Below are 19,955 nucleotides of genomic sequence, written 5' to 3' on the forward strand. Positions count from 1 at the left end.
GGTGTAGAAGGTTCTCTACCCCCAAGGCCCTGAATGGCACAGGCAGGCCCAGACCCCAGACCCCAGGCTCAGATCTGGGGAACTTCCCAGGGCCCTCCGAGGGCTTTCCCACTAGAGTATCCCACTCCCAAAAGAATCTGCACCTCCAATCCTCCCCACCCCACCCTATAGCTAGTGGGAGAATAGAAAGCCAGGTCTCACATGTTCACGGGAATATTAGAGAAAAAGTTATGCCATCTGACTTCACACCAGGCCGTGAGCATCTTGCATTTTGCTGCTGTTTTGATGTTTGAACCACCTGCCCCAGGTGGCCTGTGTAGCAGTCAGTGCCACTATCCCTCCAGACCTTCTCCAGGCCTTACACACATGACACTTAACAGGATGGTTTGTACACAAAACGGGAGGATGAAACTTGGTTATTGTACAGGTTTCTGTGCACCTTGTCATCTCACAGACCAGGAGCCGGGGCCTCGCTGGCTCTCATGGTGTCCCATAAAAGAGGCCATCTGCCACAGCAGTGTAGTGTTTCAGTGCTGTTGGACCTCGACATGAGGGACTTTCAGAGTGGAGGTGCAGGGACCTCTGAACCCGGGATTTGCCCTGGGAAGTGATTTGGTGTCCTGGAGGGCAGGAGAGGGGTGGGAGAAACTGGGGGAGGCTGCTGAAGGTCCTAGGCTGCTCCATGTGGGAGCCTTGGTTGGGGTCAGGAGGCTGGAGGTGAGGGGTTTCAGAGGAGGGTCTGTGGGGACACCTGAGAGCCAGGGCTCATCACCACTCCCATCCTGATGGCGCAGGTGGTCATCTTCTTCCTCAGCACCTTTCTCACCTGCAGCTGCTGGACAGAAATGGAGTGTTATCAGGAGATGAGCATCGGGAGTCAGCATCCTGAACCTTGAGCTCCCAGCACTGGAAAAACCTCAGCCTCGGGCTCCCCATTTGTCAGCAGGGAAGGTTGGACTGCAGAGTCTCTGGACTCAGCTCCTTGTCCCTGTTTCTCTGGGGCCCAGAGCCTGGCCCAGTCCAAGTCCTGTTCCTGGGAGTGCCTGCCCCCTGGTGGACCCTGAAGGTAGTGCAGCATGAGAAAAGTTGGGGATGGGGGTCAGCAATGGGCTAAGGGGCTGGCTTGCAGGGTGAAATGTCTGAAGTTCTCTGATAGTTAATAAGAAGGGGCCCAAATATGCAGCAAAGGTTTATTTCACCAGTTTTTTCACTTTCTCTAAATTATAATTAGTTCATGGTTTGTTTGTTTATTTGTTTGTTTGTTTTGCAGCTTTTCACATTTAGTACTTACAACTACCTGCTTCCATTACTCATTTCATATTGTTTTCAGCAAGGAACTCAGCTGGTCATGGTTTTTTGCCTAAGTGAATGATGCTAACTTTCGACCCTGAGAACTTTGGGTGGTAGGTTGCCCTGCCATTGGTTTCTTGTCCTGTTCCATTGACTTTAATCCTGGGGCGTGGTGATGCTAAGATACACCCTGAGAAATGTTCTGAATTGCAGACCTAGCATTTTTTACCTTCATAGTGGAGCAGCAGACCAATTTCCACTTGGTAATCAGGATTAATTACCCCAGCCAGTGCCAAAATGTTATCCTTTGCCAGTTGATTTAAAGGCATGAGGGCACTGAAATTGGTCAGGGACAGGCTAACCATCCAGTTCAGTGAAATCCAAGGGTATCCTGGTCAAAGCCAGTGGGTAACTAGGGGTCAGAGTTGTAACAGTGAATGATGCTGCTCCCATTTCCACCCTCGCTCCCCGGGAAATGCTGGCTGTGGGAAAATCAGTGCTGTATGATGAACTCTGATTTAGAGCACACATAGTTTCCTGGAGAACATTGCCCCGGACCTGCAAGGCAGAGTGACCCAGAGGACACTGACTATCCTCCAAAGCCCATTCTACTGTTGTATCAGTCCAGTTGCCTCAGGGCGGTGGGGAATATGGGAAGATCAGGGAATCCCATGAGCACTTGCCGACTGCCACACTTCGTTTCCTATGCAGTGAGTTCCTTCGAGGGAGGCAATGCTGTGTGACAACACCGTGACAGTGAGATGCCTGTCAGTCCATGCGTGGCAGCTGTGACAGAAGCACTGCGTGTAGGGAAGGCAAATCTGTATCCAGAGTCTACCCCAGAAAGAACAAAACACTGCCCCTTCCATGCAAATATTCCAAGTCAGCCCTGCCACCCAGGGCCGGCCACCTGGGGATGGGGTCCCCTCAGGGACTCTGCCTTGGTCTCTGTGTGCGTGGGAGCCTGCCTTACCTTCAGCTTGCTGCTTTTCCTATTCTTGAAAACCACTTGACTACGTATGTGAGGGTTCGTTTCTGGGTTCTAGATTCTGTTCTTGGTCTGTGTGCCAGTATTACAATTTTAATTACTGTAGCTTTGTAGTAACTTTTTAGGTTACAAAGTATGATGCCTTCAACTTAGGTCTTTTCATTGAAGACAGCGAGTAACAAGAATTAGAGAAGGGCCTCTGTCAGACATGTGGAAATTTCTAATGACCTGCAGACAGACACAGCAGCATTATTTTTCTCAGTACGACGATCATGGCGAAGTAGTTTTTTGTTTTTTCAGTATGAAACTTCCTGCTAGCTCTGGGTGGTTCAAACAATTCAACTGTTACTCACTGCATTGTGTGAAAGTTGTGAATTCTGAGTGCTGGTGCAAAGGCAGCTGAAGTGTTTGGGAACTCTAAATAAGCTGTGGAGGAAAATTACTTTACAGAGTATATTAAAGGTAGATGAAATATCCCTATTATTGAAATGGATGCCTGAAAGGACTTTCATCCATAAGGAGACCATGTCAATGGCAGAGTTCAAGGCTTTTAAGGGCTGGGTAAGTCATGCTTGGGGGCCATGCTGCAGGCTGCCAATGGAAGCCCTGTGTGACCTGGCAGTGAGAGGACCCCAGGGCCTTCCAGCACAGCAGTCAGCACCCACTGCCAGGGCACTGTAGGGCGGTAAGGAGCCACGGACGACCCAGCCCCTCTCCCAAGACAGCTTCCTGAGTTACTGGGGCAGCAAAATGGAGAAATACTGAACATAACACACCTTGCTAGAGTTCGCTTCTTGTTGCTAATGCTCCCAGGCATCCTTTTGTATTGACCTGCATCCCAAATCGAAGTGGTGCCTCTCCCTCTAAACAATGTGCTTGTGTTAAGCTAAGTGTTATTATGAGTAAAAAAAAATAAATTTTATAAAGTAAAAAGTTACAGTAAACTAAGTTTTTCTTGAAATTTTTAAAATAAACTTTTGTTGCCTAAGTGCACAGTGTATGTAAGTGTACAGCAGCGCATAGTGACACCCTAGACCTTGACATCCGCTGGCTACCCACTCACCGCCCCACCCACAGTGCCTGCCAGTCTTGCAAGCTCCATTCATAAGTGTCCTATACAGGTGTACCATTTAAAAAACTTCTTTATTTTTCCTGTCCCTTTGTCCATGTTTAGATGTTTAAACACACACGTTCCTGTGTTCGTTTCCTCCTGTAACTAGCGCAGTAACACGTGGCACAGATGCACAGTCTAGGAGCAACAGGCTCCACCGTGCAGGACAGGCGTGCAGTGGGCTATGCCACGTAGGTTTGTGTAAGCTCACTGTGCTGTTTGCACGACGACAGAATCACCTGACAATGCATTCCTCAGAAAGTGTCTCTGTTTTTAAGTGGTGCACATGTGTAATATTTGCACTTGATGACTTAGAAAACAAAAAAATATCTCTGGAATAGAAAAACTGAAACATTTTGACACAAAAAAGCTACACATAGTTTTAATCACATCTAAAGTAATGAAAAACACTGAAAATATACATTTAGCTACAAGTAACAGGACCCCTCCCCGCCAGTCTTCCAGATGGGAAAAATGTGCTGCTTCACACATTTCTCCGATGAAAGGAACAGATCAAGGCAGCCAGTGTACAATGTGGTGGAGAACCAAACTCCCGTATCCTTCTTTGTGAGCGCACAATTGTAGGTGTCATGGTGAATCAGGACCACATGCTGACTGGCACTGTTGACAACTTAAGGTTTCCTGTAGAAACCAGATCTTAAATGGACATAATCTAGAGAAAAGGGGAATCAGACAATATTCCCAAGTATAAGAGTCTGAATCAGTTTCCTAGTGGACAAGAGCTCTGACAAAAAAATCCAAACTCTGATGGATCTTCTGAAAATATCAGTGGGAAATCTACATCTCATAGAAAATGAATATGAAACAGTTGGTGGTTTTGAGGATACTTTTTGATTGGAAGTACAAAAAAAATCCTGAACATGGAATAAAATCTGGTGTCTTTGAAACTCCTATGTAGCTCTCCCTGAATGATGGCTCCAAAATCTGACTAATGCCTTCTTTGGTACTCTTTTTGAAATCGTATGCAAGTAAAGGTGCTGGTGAATTCTAAGAAGGAACCATAAAAGGAATGAATTTTGGAAAACCCAGCTAATAACATTATTTGCAGGAATACATCCCAGCTCTAGATTTTCATCCTATCACAGGTCTCTCTTAAATCAAAGTCTGTTCAGCAAATAGTCAGAAAAAAAGAACCAAAAGTAAAAGTCCAAATGAAAATAACTCACATGAAACCATATTCTTTAATAAACTTGCCATAATAACTATTCCAACTGTTTATAATTATAAAGAAAGGCTCTTTTACTTGAAATCCAAGAGAAATCTTGTCACTAAAAAAGGTAAAATATATATAATGAACTAGGGATTTATAGGAATTGCCAGAAGTCCAGTAGGAAAATCCCAACAAATACCATACTGTCAAATTTCAATGGCCTCTTAGCACAAAACAAAAATTAAACCTAAATGCACATGGAAATACACTTCAACTCACCCATCAATCCAACAGGTTCAAATAAGATTTTTAAATAGATTTAAGAAAAAAGTACTACCTATTAATCTTATACTGTTGTTGAATAGTACATATTCATTGTATAAGAATATTGTCCCTCTAATACCCACAATCTCTTGTTCCACTTCTTTACTACGCATTCAGTGGCTGCTTCCCGTATGTGGCCTGGCCGGGGACTGAGCCTGCCACTTTGGTGTACCTGGATGACGCGCTAGCCAACTGACCTACTCAGCCAGGGCTATTTACAACTTCATAACAACTCTTCCGTGCTGTTGTCTGGAACATTATGCATGGATTAATTTCCATTTGGCTTTTTCATTCTACTTATATTTTTGTTTTGTTATATTTTTGTTTCGTCAGTTTTCACATGTAAGGATGTAGACCATTAGATGTTGTTCCCACACAGTTTACACTCCTCTTTACCCAGGGAGTCCTCTCATGACTTTGGAAGGAACTGGGATGATTAGTCCTTCCACACTCCTTACATGTGTCTCTCAAGTGTGTATCACACAGACCTTCAAAGGGCTGTGTGACAAAGGCTTTACCACACTTAAATTCACAGAATTCCTCTTCAGTGTGAGTTCATGTATTTAAAAGCCTAAATGAGAAAACTACTGTTGTTTCTATTCAGGGTTTCCTGTGTGATTTCATGTCATCAAAACACCTGAAGCTCTTCAAACCTGGGCACTGATAGGGCTTCTTATGAGTTTTTGTTTCTAAGGAATTGTAGGCTTTACCACACTGCTTACATTCCAAGGATTTCTCTGATGCTTTCTCTTATGAATTCTGAAGGAAGAGGAGTATCTGAAGGCTTTACCACACTGCTGGCATTCATAGGGTTTCTCTCCAGTGTGCACTCTCATGTGGATTTTCAAGGTCTGGGGACGAGAGAAGGCCTTCCCACAGTCCTTGCATTCATTAGGTTTCCCTTCAGTGTGAGTCCTTTCATGTTTTCCGAACCAAGATAAACATCTGAAAGCTTTACCACAATGTTTACACTCATAGGGTCTCTCTCCATTATGAGTTCTTTTGTGTGTTTCTAAGGAACTGTAATCTCGGTAGGTTTTCCCACATTGCTTACATTCACAGGTTTCCTCTACAGAATGACTTCTTTCATGTTTTTGGAAGGGAAGGTAATACCTGAAGGCTTTCCCACACTGTTGACATTCATAGGGTTTCTCTCCCGTGTGCAATCCCATGTGTCGTTTTAAGGTTTGGTAACGAAGGAAGCTTCTCCCACAGTCCTTGCATTCATAGGGTTTCTCTCCAGTATGAGTTCTTTCATGTAACTGAAAGGAAGAGTAGTAACTAAAGGCTTTACTGCATTCTTTACATTTATAGGGTTTTTCCCCAGTGTGAATCCTTTCATGTACTCGGAATGAACTGGGAGAAATAAAAGCTCTCTGACATTCCTTACATTTATAAGGTCCTTCTCCAGTGTGAGTGATCATGTGTACGCGAATGCCTGAGAGGCCACCAAAAGTTCTCCCACATTCCTTACATTCGTAAGGTTTCTCTCCAGTATGAGCCCTTTCGTGTTTTCGGCAAGAACTGGGACAATTGAAGGCTTTACCACACTGTTTACATTTATGTGGCTTCTCTCCTGTGTGAGTCCTTTCATGTATTTGTAAGGAACTGTGAGATCTAAAGGCTTTCCCACACTCCTTACATTGGTAGGGTCTCTCTCCAGTGTGAGTTCTTTCATGTGCCCTCAACGAAGTGGAACAACTGAAATTTCTATCACATTCCTTACATTTATATGGAGAATCCCTAGCATGCATTATCATGTGTCTCCGAAATCCTGTCTGCCACATGAAGGCTTTCCCACATTCCTTACATTTGTAGGGTGTTTCTCCTGTGTGAATCCTTTTATGTGCTTGAAGGGATGCAGGAGCAGAAAATGTTTTCCCACATTCCTTACATTTATACTTGTTCTCTTTATTATGACTTCTCTCATGTTTTTCAGCCCATTGGCGATAACTGAAGGCTCTCCCACACACCTTACACCTATACAGTTTCTCCCCATATTTCTGATAGCTGTAACATTTGTGTCCAGTACATTTGATGTGCTTAGTCAGGGACGAGTGATGCATGAAGACTTTGCCACATGTGCTGCATTCATGCAATTTCACTCCAGTGGTTTCCTTGTTTAGATTCCTATTTGAAATAAGAATGAAGTTTTCTCCACACTGACTACCCTCTTTATTTTTGCAGAGTTTCTCTACCATATAATTTCTGTAAAAACACACACACACACACAAAAACAAAAAACAAGAAGTACAGTATTAATGATTTCATTAGCAATTTTTTATCTATTTAGATATTTAAACTACCCCTTCATATGAAAAGTATAGGCATTCTACCCCTGACCTGTGTGGTTCAGTTGGCTGGGTGTTACCTTGCAAAGCGAAAGGTCACTGGTTTGAATCCTGGTCAGGGACACATGCCTGGGTTGTGGGTTTGGTCCCCAGCTGGAGTGGTGTACACGAGGCAACCGATCGATGTCTCTCTCCTTTTCTTTCTCCCTCCCTCCCCCATTCTCTAAAAAAAGAAAAGTGTAGGTGTTCTGCTTTGTCTCAGTTGTTTACAGTTCAATAGAAGAAATGTTCTGCACGAGGATTTCACCCTTTCTATTATTAAAACAGTAAACACATAAAATTCAATAATACTATTTTGAAGTAAGCTACTTTGCAAACACTGAACATCTATAAAAAAGTATTTTTGGTGAAAATTTTCTAAACCAGTAACTCAATTTGAAGTAGGGATTATTTGTTTTGTTTCCTTTAAAAAAATTTCATAACATAATCAGATCTTCAAATCAGCCACTACTTTCTAGTGTGTGACTCACCTTAGTTTTCTCCCCTGGTTTTTATACAGTTCTTCAATGTCATGAGTGTTCCATTTTTTCCCTAAAATGCAAACAACAAGAAAACCCCCAAAATATTAAAATTAGAGAAATATTAGATTCTAGGTTCATTTTTGGCTATGACCATGCCTCGTTTATTGACCATTGTCCCACCTTTCACCATCCAAATCTTGGAAAGAACACCAATGAGAAACACTTCTCCAATTGATGAATTGAAAGTAAATTTTAATTTGTACCTATGGAGGCCAGGTTCTTGAAAGTTTTTCGCATCACATCCTTGTAGAGTTTCTTCTGTGAAGAATCCAGTAAGGCCCACTCTTCCAGGGTGAAGATCACAACCACATCCTCAATGGCCAGTGGGTCCTAAAACACCCCAAATATGTGTAGCATAGGATGAGTGAGACTGACAGCATTAGATGCCCAGATCCCATTTATATGAAAGTCACGTGTGATTCTGTCATCTCCAAATATTTATTTTATGATTGATTATCATAAACTGTCTACACTGACTTCCTCATAAGTTAACAATATCACAAACACATGGAAATTACTTGTGCACTTTTACTGTGATCACATCACAGGTTGCTGCTCTCTAATGGCAGAGTCCAAGTATGCTGGGAAATAGTAGAATGTGATAAAAATGAAACAAGTATTTTCATTTAAGACCATCAGTACTTTGTGAGAAAAACTCATATCCTTCCTTATTACTTACCACATACAGGCCTCAAGGAGGAAAGAGTCAAACCACTATATTTAATCAGTAAAAACAGAGTGAAGAGCTGAAAGCTTTTTCTTCCACTCCCAACACCACATGAGAGTCCAGGTGGCTGTATCATCCCTAACACACCCCAGGCCTTTAGTGGATAGACGCAGCTGGCAAAATGAAAATATTCTTATTGGGAGGTTAAAATATTCTTTTAACTTGTTTAATATTCATCACAGAACTCTCTCTACTCTCTGATCACCTTTTCTGTAAACCCAAAACTGCTTTGGAAAAAGTACATTAGAAAGAAAAGATAAAGACAGACTCGTTACAATTTACCTCCCGTGGCTGACTGACGACTGAAACAGGATGTCATTCATTCAGCCACTTTGAACTAACTTGAATAAACCAGCAGGGTGCTCTACAGCCTGAGGCCAGTAAGGGAGGTGAACTCCTACTAGATGCCCTTGATGGGGAGCATGGCACTGTGTATTCTCAGAAGTGCCATGGTTACTATCAGTGGATTCTGGAACTCCAATGTAGACCAGCAGTTTCCTGGTGAGTCCTGGTATAGTAGACTCAGTAATGTACAGACAAGTGTTACCTGGATTTATATTCTGCCTGTCTGATCAAAGACATTCCCAGAATTCTTTTACCACAAAGGGACAACTGTTAAGGCAATTATCCTGGAGTCTATGTTGATGGGGCCAACTGTGGGCCAGTAATAAGACTACTGCCTAGTGTTTGATGAACTGAGTGACCCTGGGGCTTGGTTCTTTATCAGGAATGTCCCAATTAAGAGATGAAGGGCAGCAACTCTGCACTGAGATCCATTAGTTTTGTATGTGTATTGTCATCCTGGAAGTGCGTGTGCTCCTCAGTGCCATGCATTCAACGAATCCCAAAGAATTCCTGAGGAAACTGTCTAGGGGAGTTGTAATGTTTTCCACCATCATGGTATCTTTCAGTGCACTGAACAGAGAAGGGGTCACTATTCTGCATGTGGCATATGCCACAGGACCAAGATATGGCTCCATGATATCACATGGACATATCAGTAGGTGTCCTCACCTGGCGGGGCACTATTTTCCAGGCCAAAGGCATAACGGTCAGCTCAACAAAGGTAACATGCTCAGTGTTTATGAAGAGTGTCCATTTTCAGGGGATCCCAGTACATGATGACAACTATAGTTCTAATGGCATATGGTGTAGGGCCTAGGGCAGGGTCACATGGGTAACTCCAGGAGGCATGAGAGGTCACTGAAGCCCCTACAGACAAGGCGACTTGAAAGACTCTAACAGGAGCCCTGGCTAGTGTGGCTCAGTTGGCTGTTGTTCTGCAAAGCAAAAAGTTGCTGGTTCGATTCCTGGTCAGGGCATATGCCTAGGTTGTCGGTTCGGGTATGTACAATAGGCAACCAATCGATCTTTCTCACAATGATGTTTCTCTCCCTCTCTCCCTCCTCCCCCCCCCCCTTAAAAAACAAAAACCAAACAAACAAAACCAAAGGCACTAACAGGAGTGCTTTAAATTATGGCAATTTAAACGGTCTAGAGCCTTCTGTTATAGGGGTGTCCGCAAGGTGGGCCAATTTGCCAGTAACAGCACAAATGGGCTCAAGTAAAACTTGTAAACAAGGATTATGTTGCCACCCCAACACCAAAAGCATGGAGCAGCTGTCTGATTACCAAATCATTCTCAGGGACTTAACCAGGTATTGGGGCCTTACGTTACGTTGGGTCAATGGCTCACCCACTTTTCGCAAGCTCCATTTTTCAGTATTAGTATGTACTGAATAAATGTGAAATAAATGTCCTCTGAGAGGGATGTCATGAGTGTAATGTCACACTCGTGATCCTGGAGCAAAGTCAATGTAGTTCAGGTCCTGCCTGCAGTAACCCCGGGATGGCAAGGCGACTGAGGTTTCCTAAGAGGAACCAGGTAAAGGTGTATCATGTTCTGTAAGAGGTGAAGGCCAGCTACAGCTGAGAGGCTGTTCAAATTGGCACTGAACAGACCAGACTCTAGCCAAATCTGTGACAGTGGGACATTTACCAGTAGAAGGAGCCAGTAATTTCCTTCCATAACGTTGGGCACTGGGTGTAGGTTTTGTCTACTGCTACCACAGCCTCAAGGTTATAGGACTCCACTGTGAGGTGATGTTCATTCTTTCCAGGCTCAAGAGTAGACCAAATAAGGCTGCTAAAAAGATAAGTATTGGGAATAAACACTTCTTCCTAAATAAGATTTTTACAATGGTTTTTGATCACTCAATGTCCTGTTTAATTCATTATGAAATGGGTCATATTAATGAATTAGTATTAGTTGGGGGACAAAATAAACAAATAACAGATTCATAAAAGCAAAAAACTGACAGCTGTCCAAAGGGAAAGGGGAAGGGGGAAGAGGGTGAATGGATTAAGCAACAAATCAGTAGTCACAGAAGAGTCACAGAGATTACAGCATAGGAAATATAGTCAATAACATGGTGATAATCATAATCAGGCGGCTGTTTGAAGCATCAGGGAGGGGGAGGGGACCACTCTGTAAAGTACATGATTTTCTAGCCACTTTGCTGAACATCTGAAACTAATTCAGAATGTTAAATGTAAACTGAATTTTTATATTAAAAATATTAGCTGTGGATAAGTTCTGTGGCATCTACTTTGTCACGCCAATTTGAAAGTGGTAAAGACTTAATTTTAACTTACGAATCACAAGTTCAGAGCTTTCCCAAGTATTGGGAACTGCCCTGCCTGGTTTCAGAAGCTGTAACCTCCCCCCCCCGCCCGCCCCCCCATGGCTAAGGCTGAGTGAGTGAGCGACCTTCGGACAATAAGCCACTAAGGAGACAAACCTTATCTCCCTGGCAGGGGTGCTGCCTCTGCCCCTTTTACTTCACCCTGCCTGGCCCCTAGTGCATGACTGGTTAGCCAATGACAGGTGGGATTCTTCAAGGGAGGGGCGACCTAAGACTGGCATGGTCATGAGGGGGCCCTCAGGGAAGGACTTGGGGTGCTATAGCAAAAGGGAGATCACTCGCCCCTTGGCTTTGACAGAGCCTGAGTCCTCATTCTGCCTGCAAGAAGTCTCCTAATCTCTCGGCTGCCTTACTTCCCCTGCCTGACTTAAACCTGAAACAATCACAGAGGGCGGTGCAGCCCTGTGCTGGAAAGGGCGGGTTCCCCAGGCGATCAGGCCTAAGAATACATAAAATCCTGTGAAATCTGCTTTGCTAAGAATATTCTCAATTTTCTGATAAGGGTCCAAGCACAAAATGAGTTTGTTTCCCAAAGTTTTATAGCCCTTTAGCTAACAGACCCTGACTCAGAATAAGCCCTCACAGTTCTTTGTATATTATCTATTGTTTGATCCTTACTGCCTGACAATGATTAATGAGCTTTACCTATATTCCTGTGCAAAATGAACCCAATAAAAGCCTATTGAGGAAAAGGCTCCAGCCCTTCTCCTTTGAGAGATCAGCCACCTTTCCTCCCCAAGCAGATCATGTCTTGGTAGACCTATTCTCATCTGCAGTGGGCGGGGGTCTGTAGGCAAAGCACCCCATACGCAAGGGGTATTTTAGGACAGTGGGCGATGACTGTGAGGAGTTTGCGCAAGGTAAGAGTTCTGCTGGTTGAGGCACGGTATACCTATTTGTCGTCTGTGTTACATAAAGAAATTCCCCTAACATGATGAGGTGAATTGCTTAAATTTAGTGGGATCCCCAGATATACCTTAAAAAAAAAAAAACATCCAGTTTGATTGATTACATAAAGCTTTGTGAACTAATCTGAGAGGAGACATCACTATTATTTCAAACCAATGTTGCAGAGAACAGAAAACCCAACAGAGACCTTTCTCTTCTGTTATGTTAAATTCTTTCAGTTTATTTTGCATTTCCAATCAGGTCAAATTGTGGACCTTTGTTTTAGTACCTTTCGCCTACACTGCCCCACCCCCATCCTTCCTGTTTTATATTTTAGGTCACTGGATATACTTTGGAGGGGAATGTCCTGTTTATCATGGTATTGGTAATAGTCACTCCTCCAGAGGGCCTCAGGTCATTGCTACCACGGTTACAAGCCTCCTCCATGACCGCTGGTTGCCTAATAGAGTTTAAGTACCCTGGGCTTAGAGTGGTTGAGGCGAATCCCTTGGCTGTGCCATACAACCTTGTCTGTGAGGTTATGGGTGTCATCTCCCATAACTCAGAGGGTCAGGATCTGTGTTGCAGTACAGACAGGAGCAGCAGTAGCCATGTTACTTAAGGGTCCCAGTGAGCCCTCTGATATTAGGTGAGTGGACTTGGCCCACTCTGAAAAAAATCACTCTTTAAGCAGTATGGGCTCACCTCATCCACAGAGCAGAGTTATCCTCATCCTGTGGTAATTCCCTCTCTAATTTGGAGGACCCCAGACTCACATTGTTACTCTAAACACACAGCAGGGGTCCAGCCAAGATATCAAACCAAGCCCATTATAAGGAGGGTTTGATTCCGATGTTCCTGCTCCCAAAGTCCTCTATATACAACCCAGGCTCAGTGGGTCAACAATGTGTCACAGGGCAGCACAGGGGACGGCGGGGGGCTCCCAGCAGGCAGCCAGTCACAGAGCAGGAGCCTCCAGGAGGAAAGGGAGGGCTGAGGCTTTGGTTTTCTGTAGTCAAACTCAAACATGTGGAGTCTGATCACTCATTATAAGAATAAACACAGGCAAGAAAAAAATTGGCATCAGCACGGGCTTGTTTTCATATAAAGAAACACTAATAGGGTGATCAAGAAGTGATCACCGCTGGTTATCTGAGGGAGGATGGAGTCAGGGCCCAGGAGCGGAGCAGGGTGAGGGCAGGGCGTCTTCTGGGGTTCGTTTCCTGGCTTAGGAATTTTTACACCTCCCCATTCTTTATTTATTTAAAACGAAGGAGGAAATTTAGACACACTATACTTCCCTATACTTAGTCATTATTTTTAATTCACTTTTACTTTTTAAAGTTAATTTAACTATTGCAGAGAAAACTACTCCAAGATTTAAGACCATAAGACACTTACAAATCTCTAGCTAAAGGACAAGGGGCATACCCGTTTGTCCCTCCGCTATACATGACATGGGATATTTTCAGAAATGAGTAGCATATATCATGACGCATTAGGGGATTTCAATTAAGTCCTGAAAAGGACTAGGAATTACACAGATTTACATAAAATTGGGGGTGTTTTCTTCATAACAATAAAAAGAGAAATCTAATTGCCTTTTCCTCCCATCCATTAAAATAAATTAGGAGTAGTATTCCCTTTTAAACGTCAAAGTTCTCTAGGGACATGCACAAACAATCCTGACCTAAATATGGAAACATCACCTTAAAACTGAAAAGCATCCACCTCCCATCTCTGAATCAACCTACATTTTATTTTACTTTTCTAAGTAGGTCCACTTAGGAGTCAGAGGTTGAAGGCCTCTATGGAAGCCACAGGGACCAGCCGAGGCTCACACAGGACGAGGGCTGGGGCAGGGCCCACTCTGTGTTTCTGGTGAGAAGGAAGCGGAGATGGGCGGTTACCCTGCCATGCCTGCGCTCCAGAAAGAGGGGAGGGGAAAGAGGGAAAGAGCTGTTAGTGCTTGTGCGTTATCTGGGGGTTAAGACTAGGGGCCCACCTCACAGTGGGAGTTTTCTGATATGCGGAGTCATTTGAGTCCAGTTAAAGCCAAGGTGAGGAGTTTCCTACCATTCATGAGATCCAGACAAGAATTAACTACATTTAAAAACCCTAGGTACACATGGGAACCAGAATGCAAAGGGCTGCAATATTCGATGGAAAAAGGAATCCAAGAAAAGAAGAATAAATACTGGAATCAAAAAACATGAGCAGTCTGCTTTTCTACAGTTCAAAAGGAAAACCACATTCATAATGTTTAGCATATTCCCAGACTTAAGATCTAAATATTCCCAGCTGACAACTTCTAGAGTGGGTCAGCCCCAGTGGGGAGGGGCACCAGAGCAGCCCCAGTACTGAATTCCGAGCTCTCCTCGCCCTCCTCTCTCCAGTAGGGCAGGGGAGCGCTTCCTCTCAAGGCGTCAGTTCTCAGAAGTGAGGGAAGTCTCAGCCTGATCTGGTTTAACTCTGACCCAGACGAACCCCCAAATTAACAAATAATTTTGTCAACAAGACAGAACCCTGATCTGTTTCACAGACTTCTCCACATGTAAGAATTACACTCGGAGCACACCTACACTGTGGATGCAAAACTCAAACATAAGGTCTAAAAAACATCTGGCCCTAGAAAACCATAACCACAACCTAGGAAGGCATATCGGGGACCCCCTCCCCCATGTGTACATATACCCCAGCTTTCCAGGGCTGTAGCTTCTCAGTGTACAGGCTCCTTCCATGGGGAGTGTTAGCAGACAGGACAGCTGTAGGCAGCAGCTCCCAGGAAGATCCACTGGGCCTTCAAGAACTTCTTTTTGCAGGGGCCCTTAGCTTGTGTTCGGCAGTGGAGGTACTTGAAACATTACTGATACTTAAAATTGACACTGTGGGCAAAAAGGGGGCCACATACTAAACCTGACAAGCTCAGGGGAGGCCTGAATGGTTGCCTTACAAACTCAGAGACCTAAAGAAAGGACATAGGATGGTCTGAGATTAAAACTTTTTAACTAAACGCAGGCCATGGTAGGTAGTCAAGTCCTAGGCCTGAATCTTCCCTGACAATGGCTAATCTTTACCTTCACTGAGCCTGTCTATTGTGTTTTTTGCACCTAAGATAACAGAGCTTTGGAATGTCAGAGTGATTTCCTCCCCCCCTCCCCACCCCACTACACCAGAGCAGAGACCACAAAACCCCTCATTGTTATTGTTATCATGTTAATTTAAGTGTTAACTATCCCATATCTATTTATGTAAAAGAAGTTTGTGTCTGTTTTTTTCCTTTTCAGCCAATTCACGGGATCCCTTCCCACCCCCACTGCTTTGCTTCTCCCTTCCCCCAACCTACCACGCACTGATTTCAAGCAATCATTTATTCTCCAGATTTTGCTTCCTGGCAATTGTCCTCAGTTTGGCTCAAATAAACTCATAAAACTTCTCTACAGGTTTAAACGTTTCTTACATTACAACAAAATCCAGTTTTTGAACAGTTTAGCAAAATCCCTTAAACCCAGTGTTTATGTGGAAAGAAGGGAAGAAAATTGTATAGCATTTTTACCAGTTCCACCAGAAAACCATAAATATCTGTTCCTTTCAGATAAATAGATGTAAAAACAAACAAACAAAAAAACCCATAAAACCCCAAAACCAAACTAACAAAAGAAAAGTAGGTATCAGTTAATTATTACTTGTATGGCAAAAAACTGGTTTTAATCACACTTGAACACTTCTGGTCTGTAAGTCTGACCCCTGGAATTTCATTTGAAAACAACCAAAAGTAAGGGAGAGGCCTGAGAAACTTACCACAACAGCCCCAGGAAAGAGTGAAAATCAGAATTCTTAACAAATAAAATGTAGTACAGGAATACCTTGTATTTTCTCATATTCACACCTTTATTGCCTGTTTGAAAGTATTTTAAACTGTCTTTAAAGCTCTATAAACTAAATACATTTTATCCTTACTGAAAAACAGAGGCTTAAGTGAATAATTTATTTGTGTGACAAATTCAGGGAAGGGGCAGTGCTGACAGGAGAGAACACCCAGGAACTTTCCAAAGAGGAACCTCCACCCAAAGGACTTCCCGTAGGATGTTTGTGCCCAGGGAACATCCTGGGCGGTTAGACACAAGGATATCATGGAACGTAGTTTTGGGGGTGGAGGTATTTTCTGTTTCCTCTCATGGAAAATATCCACAAACAGAATTTTTTAAAAACGAACCATTCACGCCTCCTGGGGAAAATAATAGTTAAAATATTTGCTCTGTTTGAAATGCACCACGGAGAACAAACATTTGACAGTGAAGTGAATCGCAGAGAAGTTGGTGTTTGGGAAGGAGGGGATCTCACATTCAGGGATTTATTGCCAGTCCGAGGAAAAGCTAGGCTGGTGGGTGGGGGCGGGGGCAGGGTCGTGAATTTCAGACCCGGCTTTTCAAACATTTGGAAACGTTAGGAGAAAATAGGTACTACTGGGGTGAAAATAGGGACCGTTGACCCCACAGCTAATCCCACGTACGAATTCCCAAAGACAGAGTAAGTTACTGTCCTGACGACCCTCCCACCGCACCATCTCGTTAGACAAGGGGCTGCAGGCGCAGAGCTGCCCACAGAGGCGCCGGGGTCTAAGTCGCCGCGCAGTGACGCGACTGGACGCCCGGGGACCCGGCTGTCGGCCCAGCCCCCACGCAGGGAGCTGGAGGGGACTGCGGTCCTGCGGCGGCCCGGGGAGTCGGGTCCGCAGACTCCGGGCTTGACCGCTGGGAGGTCGTCCAGCAAACGGTTCCAACCAGTCCCTCGTCCTAGTCTCCTGACCAGGCCCCCGCACACTCACCATTTCTGGATTTCCTGGGTCTCCCTGAGTTCTTCCCACGACACCCATGCCAGCGCAGATTACACCAGGACACAGGTTGAGGAAGAGCCTCCAGACACAAGAAATCAGCAAACCCCAAGAAGGCTGGAGAGAGAGAAGGAACCTACCAGCCGCTTTGTACCTCACCCCACCCACCTGCCCCAACGGCATCCTTGATTGGACACTTCTCCAGACCCCGCCCCCTTATTTCTGATTGACGGCTGGCGGGAGGACGCTAAGCTCTTCCAAACCAGCTGGAGCTCCTCCAAACCTTACCAAGCCTGGTGTATTTGCATTTAAATACAAACTTTTCCGGGGTTAGAGCTGACTATGCCCAGCATTTTGTGAACCCTTGGGCACAGGAGTGCGCAAGGAATTTCTGATTGAATTTCTAAATGGAGTAAGTACAGAACACAAGGGTGACGTTTCAGCAGGACAGGAACACTAAAACAAGAGGGTCTTAAGTCCTCTAGGGGTCAAGGGCTTAACCTAAGACTGGGAGTCCCCTTAATGAAACTCTTGTCTAGAAACATGGACAATGAAATGTGACTTCATCGTCTTTAATAGAGTCCGGGTCCATTTCACTCTTTGTTGCCTCCCAGCCTTGAACTTTCCACCCATCCCTCCCCCACCCATTTTGTCCTTTGGAGAAAGCCCTCAGAGCACTTGGCTCTGGCGGGAAGTTGGGAAGCCCACGGTCCTGGGTGCAAGGACTCTTCTCAGCATGTGAGGTGTGTTCACTACATTCTCCAGTGTACATTTTACACTGCAATGAAATTCAATTTAGATCAATTTTTGCTTGCGTCCCTAGAGAATTTTGAAATGTAAACCACCAGAATTTCCCTAGGATAATTAATTCTGATTTTAATAATATAAAAAATTTAAATTGTGTGTAAATATGGGATAAACCTGAAAACGTTTTTCCCACCAGTTTTATTGACGTGTAAACGACTAACAAAATTGCATTTCAGTATTATCATATGACAATTTGATATATTGTATAGCAACTAAATTTGCTGAGAGTGTGTCTTAAGCATTCTCACCACACACACACACACACACACACACACAGGTAACTGTGAAAATGTGTTAACCTGAGAACTTCTTTTTTTTTTTTAACCTAAAAATTGTCACTTGTCTGGGAGATTGGATTGCATAACCCTTTTGCACTGCAGAACGATGCATTTATTTATTTATTTATTTGAACAGTTTTATTGAGATGTAATCCACATACTGTACAGTGCACTCCATCAACATACACATTTTACAGGTACCCAACATATTTGTAGATGCATGCAATCATCAGTACAGCAGATGTGAACATCATCGCATCAAAAAGAAAGTCCTCTGCCCTTCAGCTATCACTCCCAATCTTCCCAGCTTCCTCCTCCATTTGCTCTAGGCAACCGGTAATCTATTTTCTTCTCTCCAGACTGTCTTATTCTGGTCTGGCATATAAATGGAATTGTGTAATACATGCTCTTTGTGATTGACTTCAGTCACACAGCATAATTTTTCAAGGGGTAATCATGTTGTAGCACGTATTAATACTTCCATTAAATAAAAGAAATAAGAGGCCCAAAGTGGAGTCATTTGCTTCCAGGATTGCAAAGACTTCGCTGTGGTTTCATCTCCTTCCAGGAATGTGACTGGAATCAGTTAGCCAGCAATTTCCTGGTCAACACCAGCCCAGTAAGACCCCTGCCTCAGTTCCCTCCGAAGAGAGCTGGCCTTACCTGAAACGATCCCTTCTTTTCCTTTTCTCGCCCTGCTCAGTTTCTGTCTCTAAAAGCTTTCTTTATTGTACAGCCCCTCAGAGGGCCTTTCTGTCTACTACCTGGATGCTGACTATTCATTTATCATTTAACAGTAGTGATTAGATCTTTAAATTGATTTGGTTGATTTTTTTGTTCCTTAACACTTGCCTTAAATTTTTTATTTTAACTTTGATGATATACACATACCATAAAATCTACATTTTCATCATTTTTTAAGTGTGTGGAACTAACTCAAAGAGTCTGGAACAGCTGGGGAATGAGACAGACTGAGCAACCCAGGGTTTCAGTGCGGGGAAATAAAGCCTCAAACCTCTGATTAAAAACACCTGTGGGGGTGGAGGTGGCAGCAGGAGAAACTCCCAGTCTCCCAGGAGAGTTTTTTGGAGAGACCCACAGGGTCCTAGAATGTACACAAACCCACCCATCTGGAATCAGCACCAGAAGGCCCAGTTTGATTCTGGGTAGTGGGGGAAGTGACTGAAAACTAGCAGAGAGCAGAGCAAGTGGCATTGTACCCTCTTGGAATCCCTCTCGCTTACCCCATACAGCATCACAACTCAGCGACATGGGTTGTCCTGCCCTGGTGAACACCTAAAGCTCCACCACTTACTATGTAACAGGTGTGCAGAGACAAAAAAATAATGGCCCAAATGAACAAACAGATCAAAGCTCCAGAAAAAATACAACTAAGCGATGAAGAGATAGCCAACCTATCAGATGCACAGTTCAAAACCCTGGTAATCAGGATGCTCACAGAAGTGGTTGAATATTGTCACAAATTATATGAAAAAATGAAGGCTATACTAAGTGAAATAAAGGAAAATGTACAGGGAACCAACAGTGATGGGAAGGAAATCAGGACTCAAATCAATGGTGTGGACTAGAAGGAAGAAAGAAATATTGAACCAGAACAGAATGAAGAAACAAGAATTCAGAAAAAATGAGGAGAGGCTTAGGAACCTCCAGGACATCTTTAAATATTCCAACATCCGAATCATATGGGTACCAGAAGGAGAAGAGGAAGAGCAAGAAATTGAAAACTTATTTGAGCAAATAATAAAGGAGAACTTCCCCAATCTGGCAAAGGAAATAGACTTCCAGGAAGTCCAGGAAGCTTAGAGAATCCCACAGACGTTGGACCCCAAGAGGAACATACCAAGGCACATCATAATTACATTAGCCAAGATTAAAGATAAGGAGAGAATCTTAAAAGCAGCAAGAGAAAAGGAGACAGTTACCTACAAAGGAGTTCCCA

General features: G+C 43.7%; 2 protein-coding genes across 2 annotated transcripts in view; one reads left to right on the forward strand and one right to left on the reverse strand.

Moving 5' to 3' along the window:
* LOC114503488 (zinc finger protein 709-like) overlaps positions 1–19,955 on the forward strand; it is a 155,543-nt gene that overhangs the window by 102,466 nt on the left and 33,122 nt on the right. The window lies entirely within an intron of this gene.
* On the reverse strand, positions 3,755–17,063 carry LOC114504217 (zinc finger protein 709-like). Its single transcript, XM_036034385.1, is given in 6 exon segments — positions 3,755–5,621; positions 5,624–7,092; positions 7,706–7,766; positions 7,960–8,088; positions 10,279–10,354; positions 16,905–17,063. Coding segments are annotated over 6 exon segments (1,920 nt in total). The 5' UTR covers positions 16,953–17,063; the 3' UTR covers positions 3,755–5,484.

The sequence above is a fragment of the Phyllostomus discolor genome, chromosome 8 (genome assembly GCF_004126475.2).
Source record: "Phyllostomus discolor isolate MPI-MPIP mPhyDis1 chromosome 8, mPhyDis1.pri.v3, whole genome shotgun sequence".
Classification (NCBI taxonomy): domain Eukaryota; kingdom Metazoa; phylum Chordata; class Mammalia; order Chiroptera; family Phyllostomidae; genus Phyllostomus; species Phyllostomus discolor.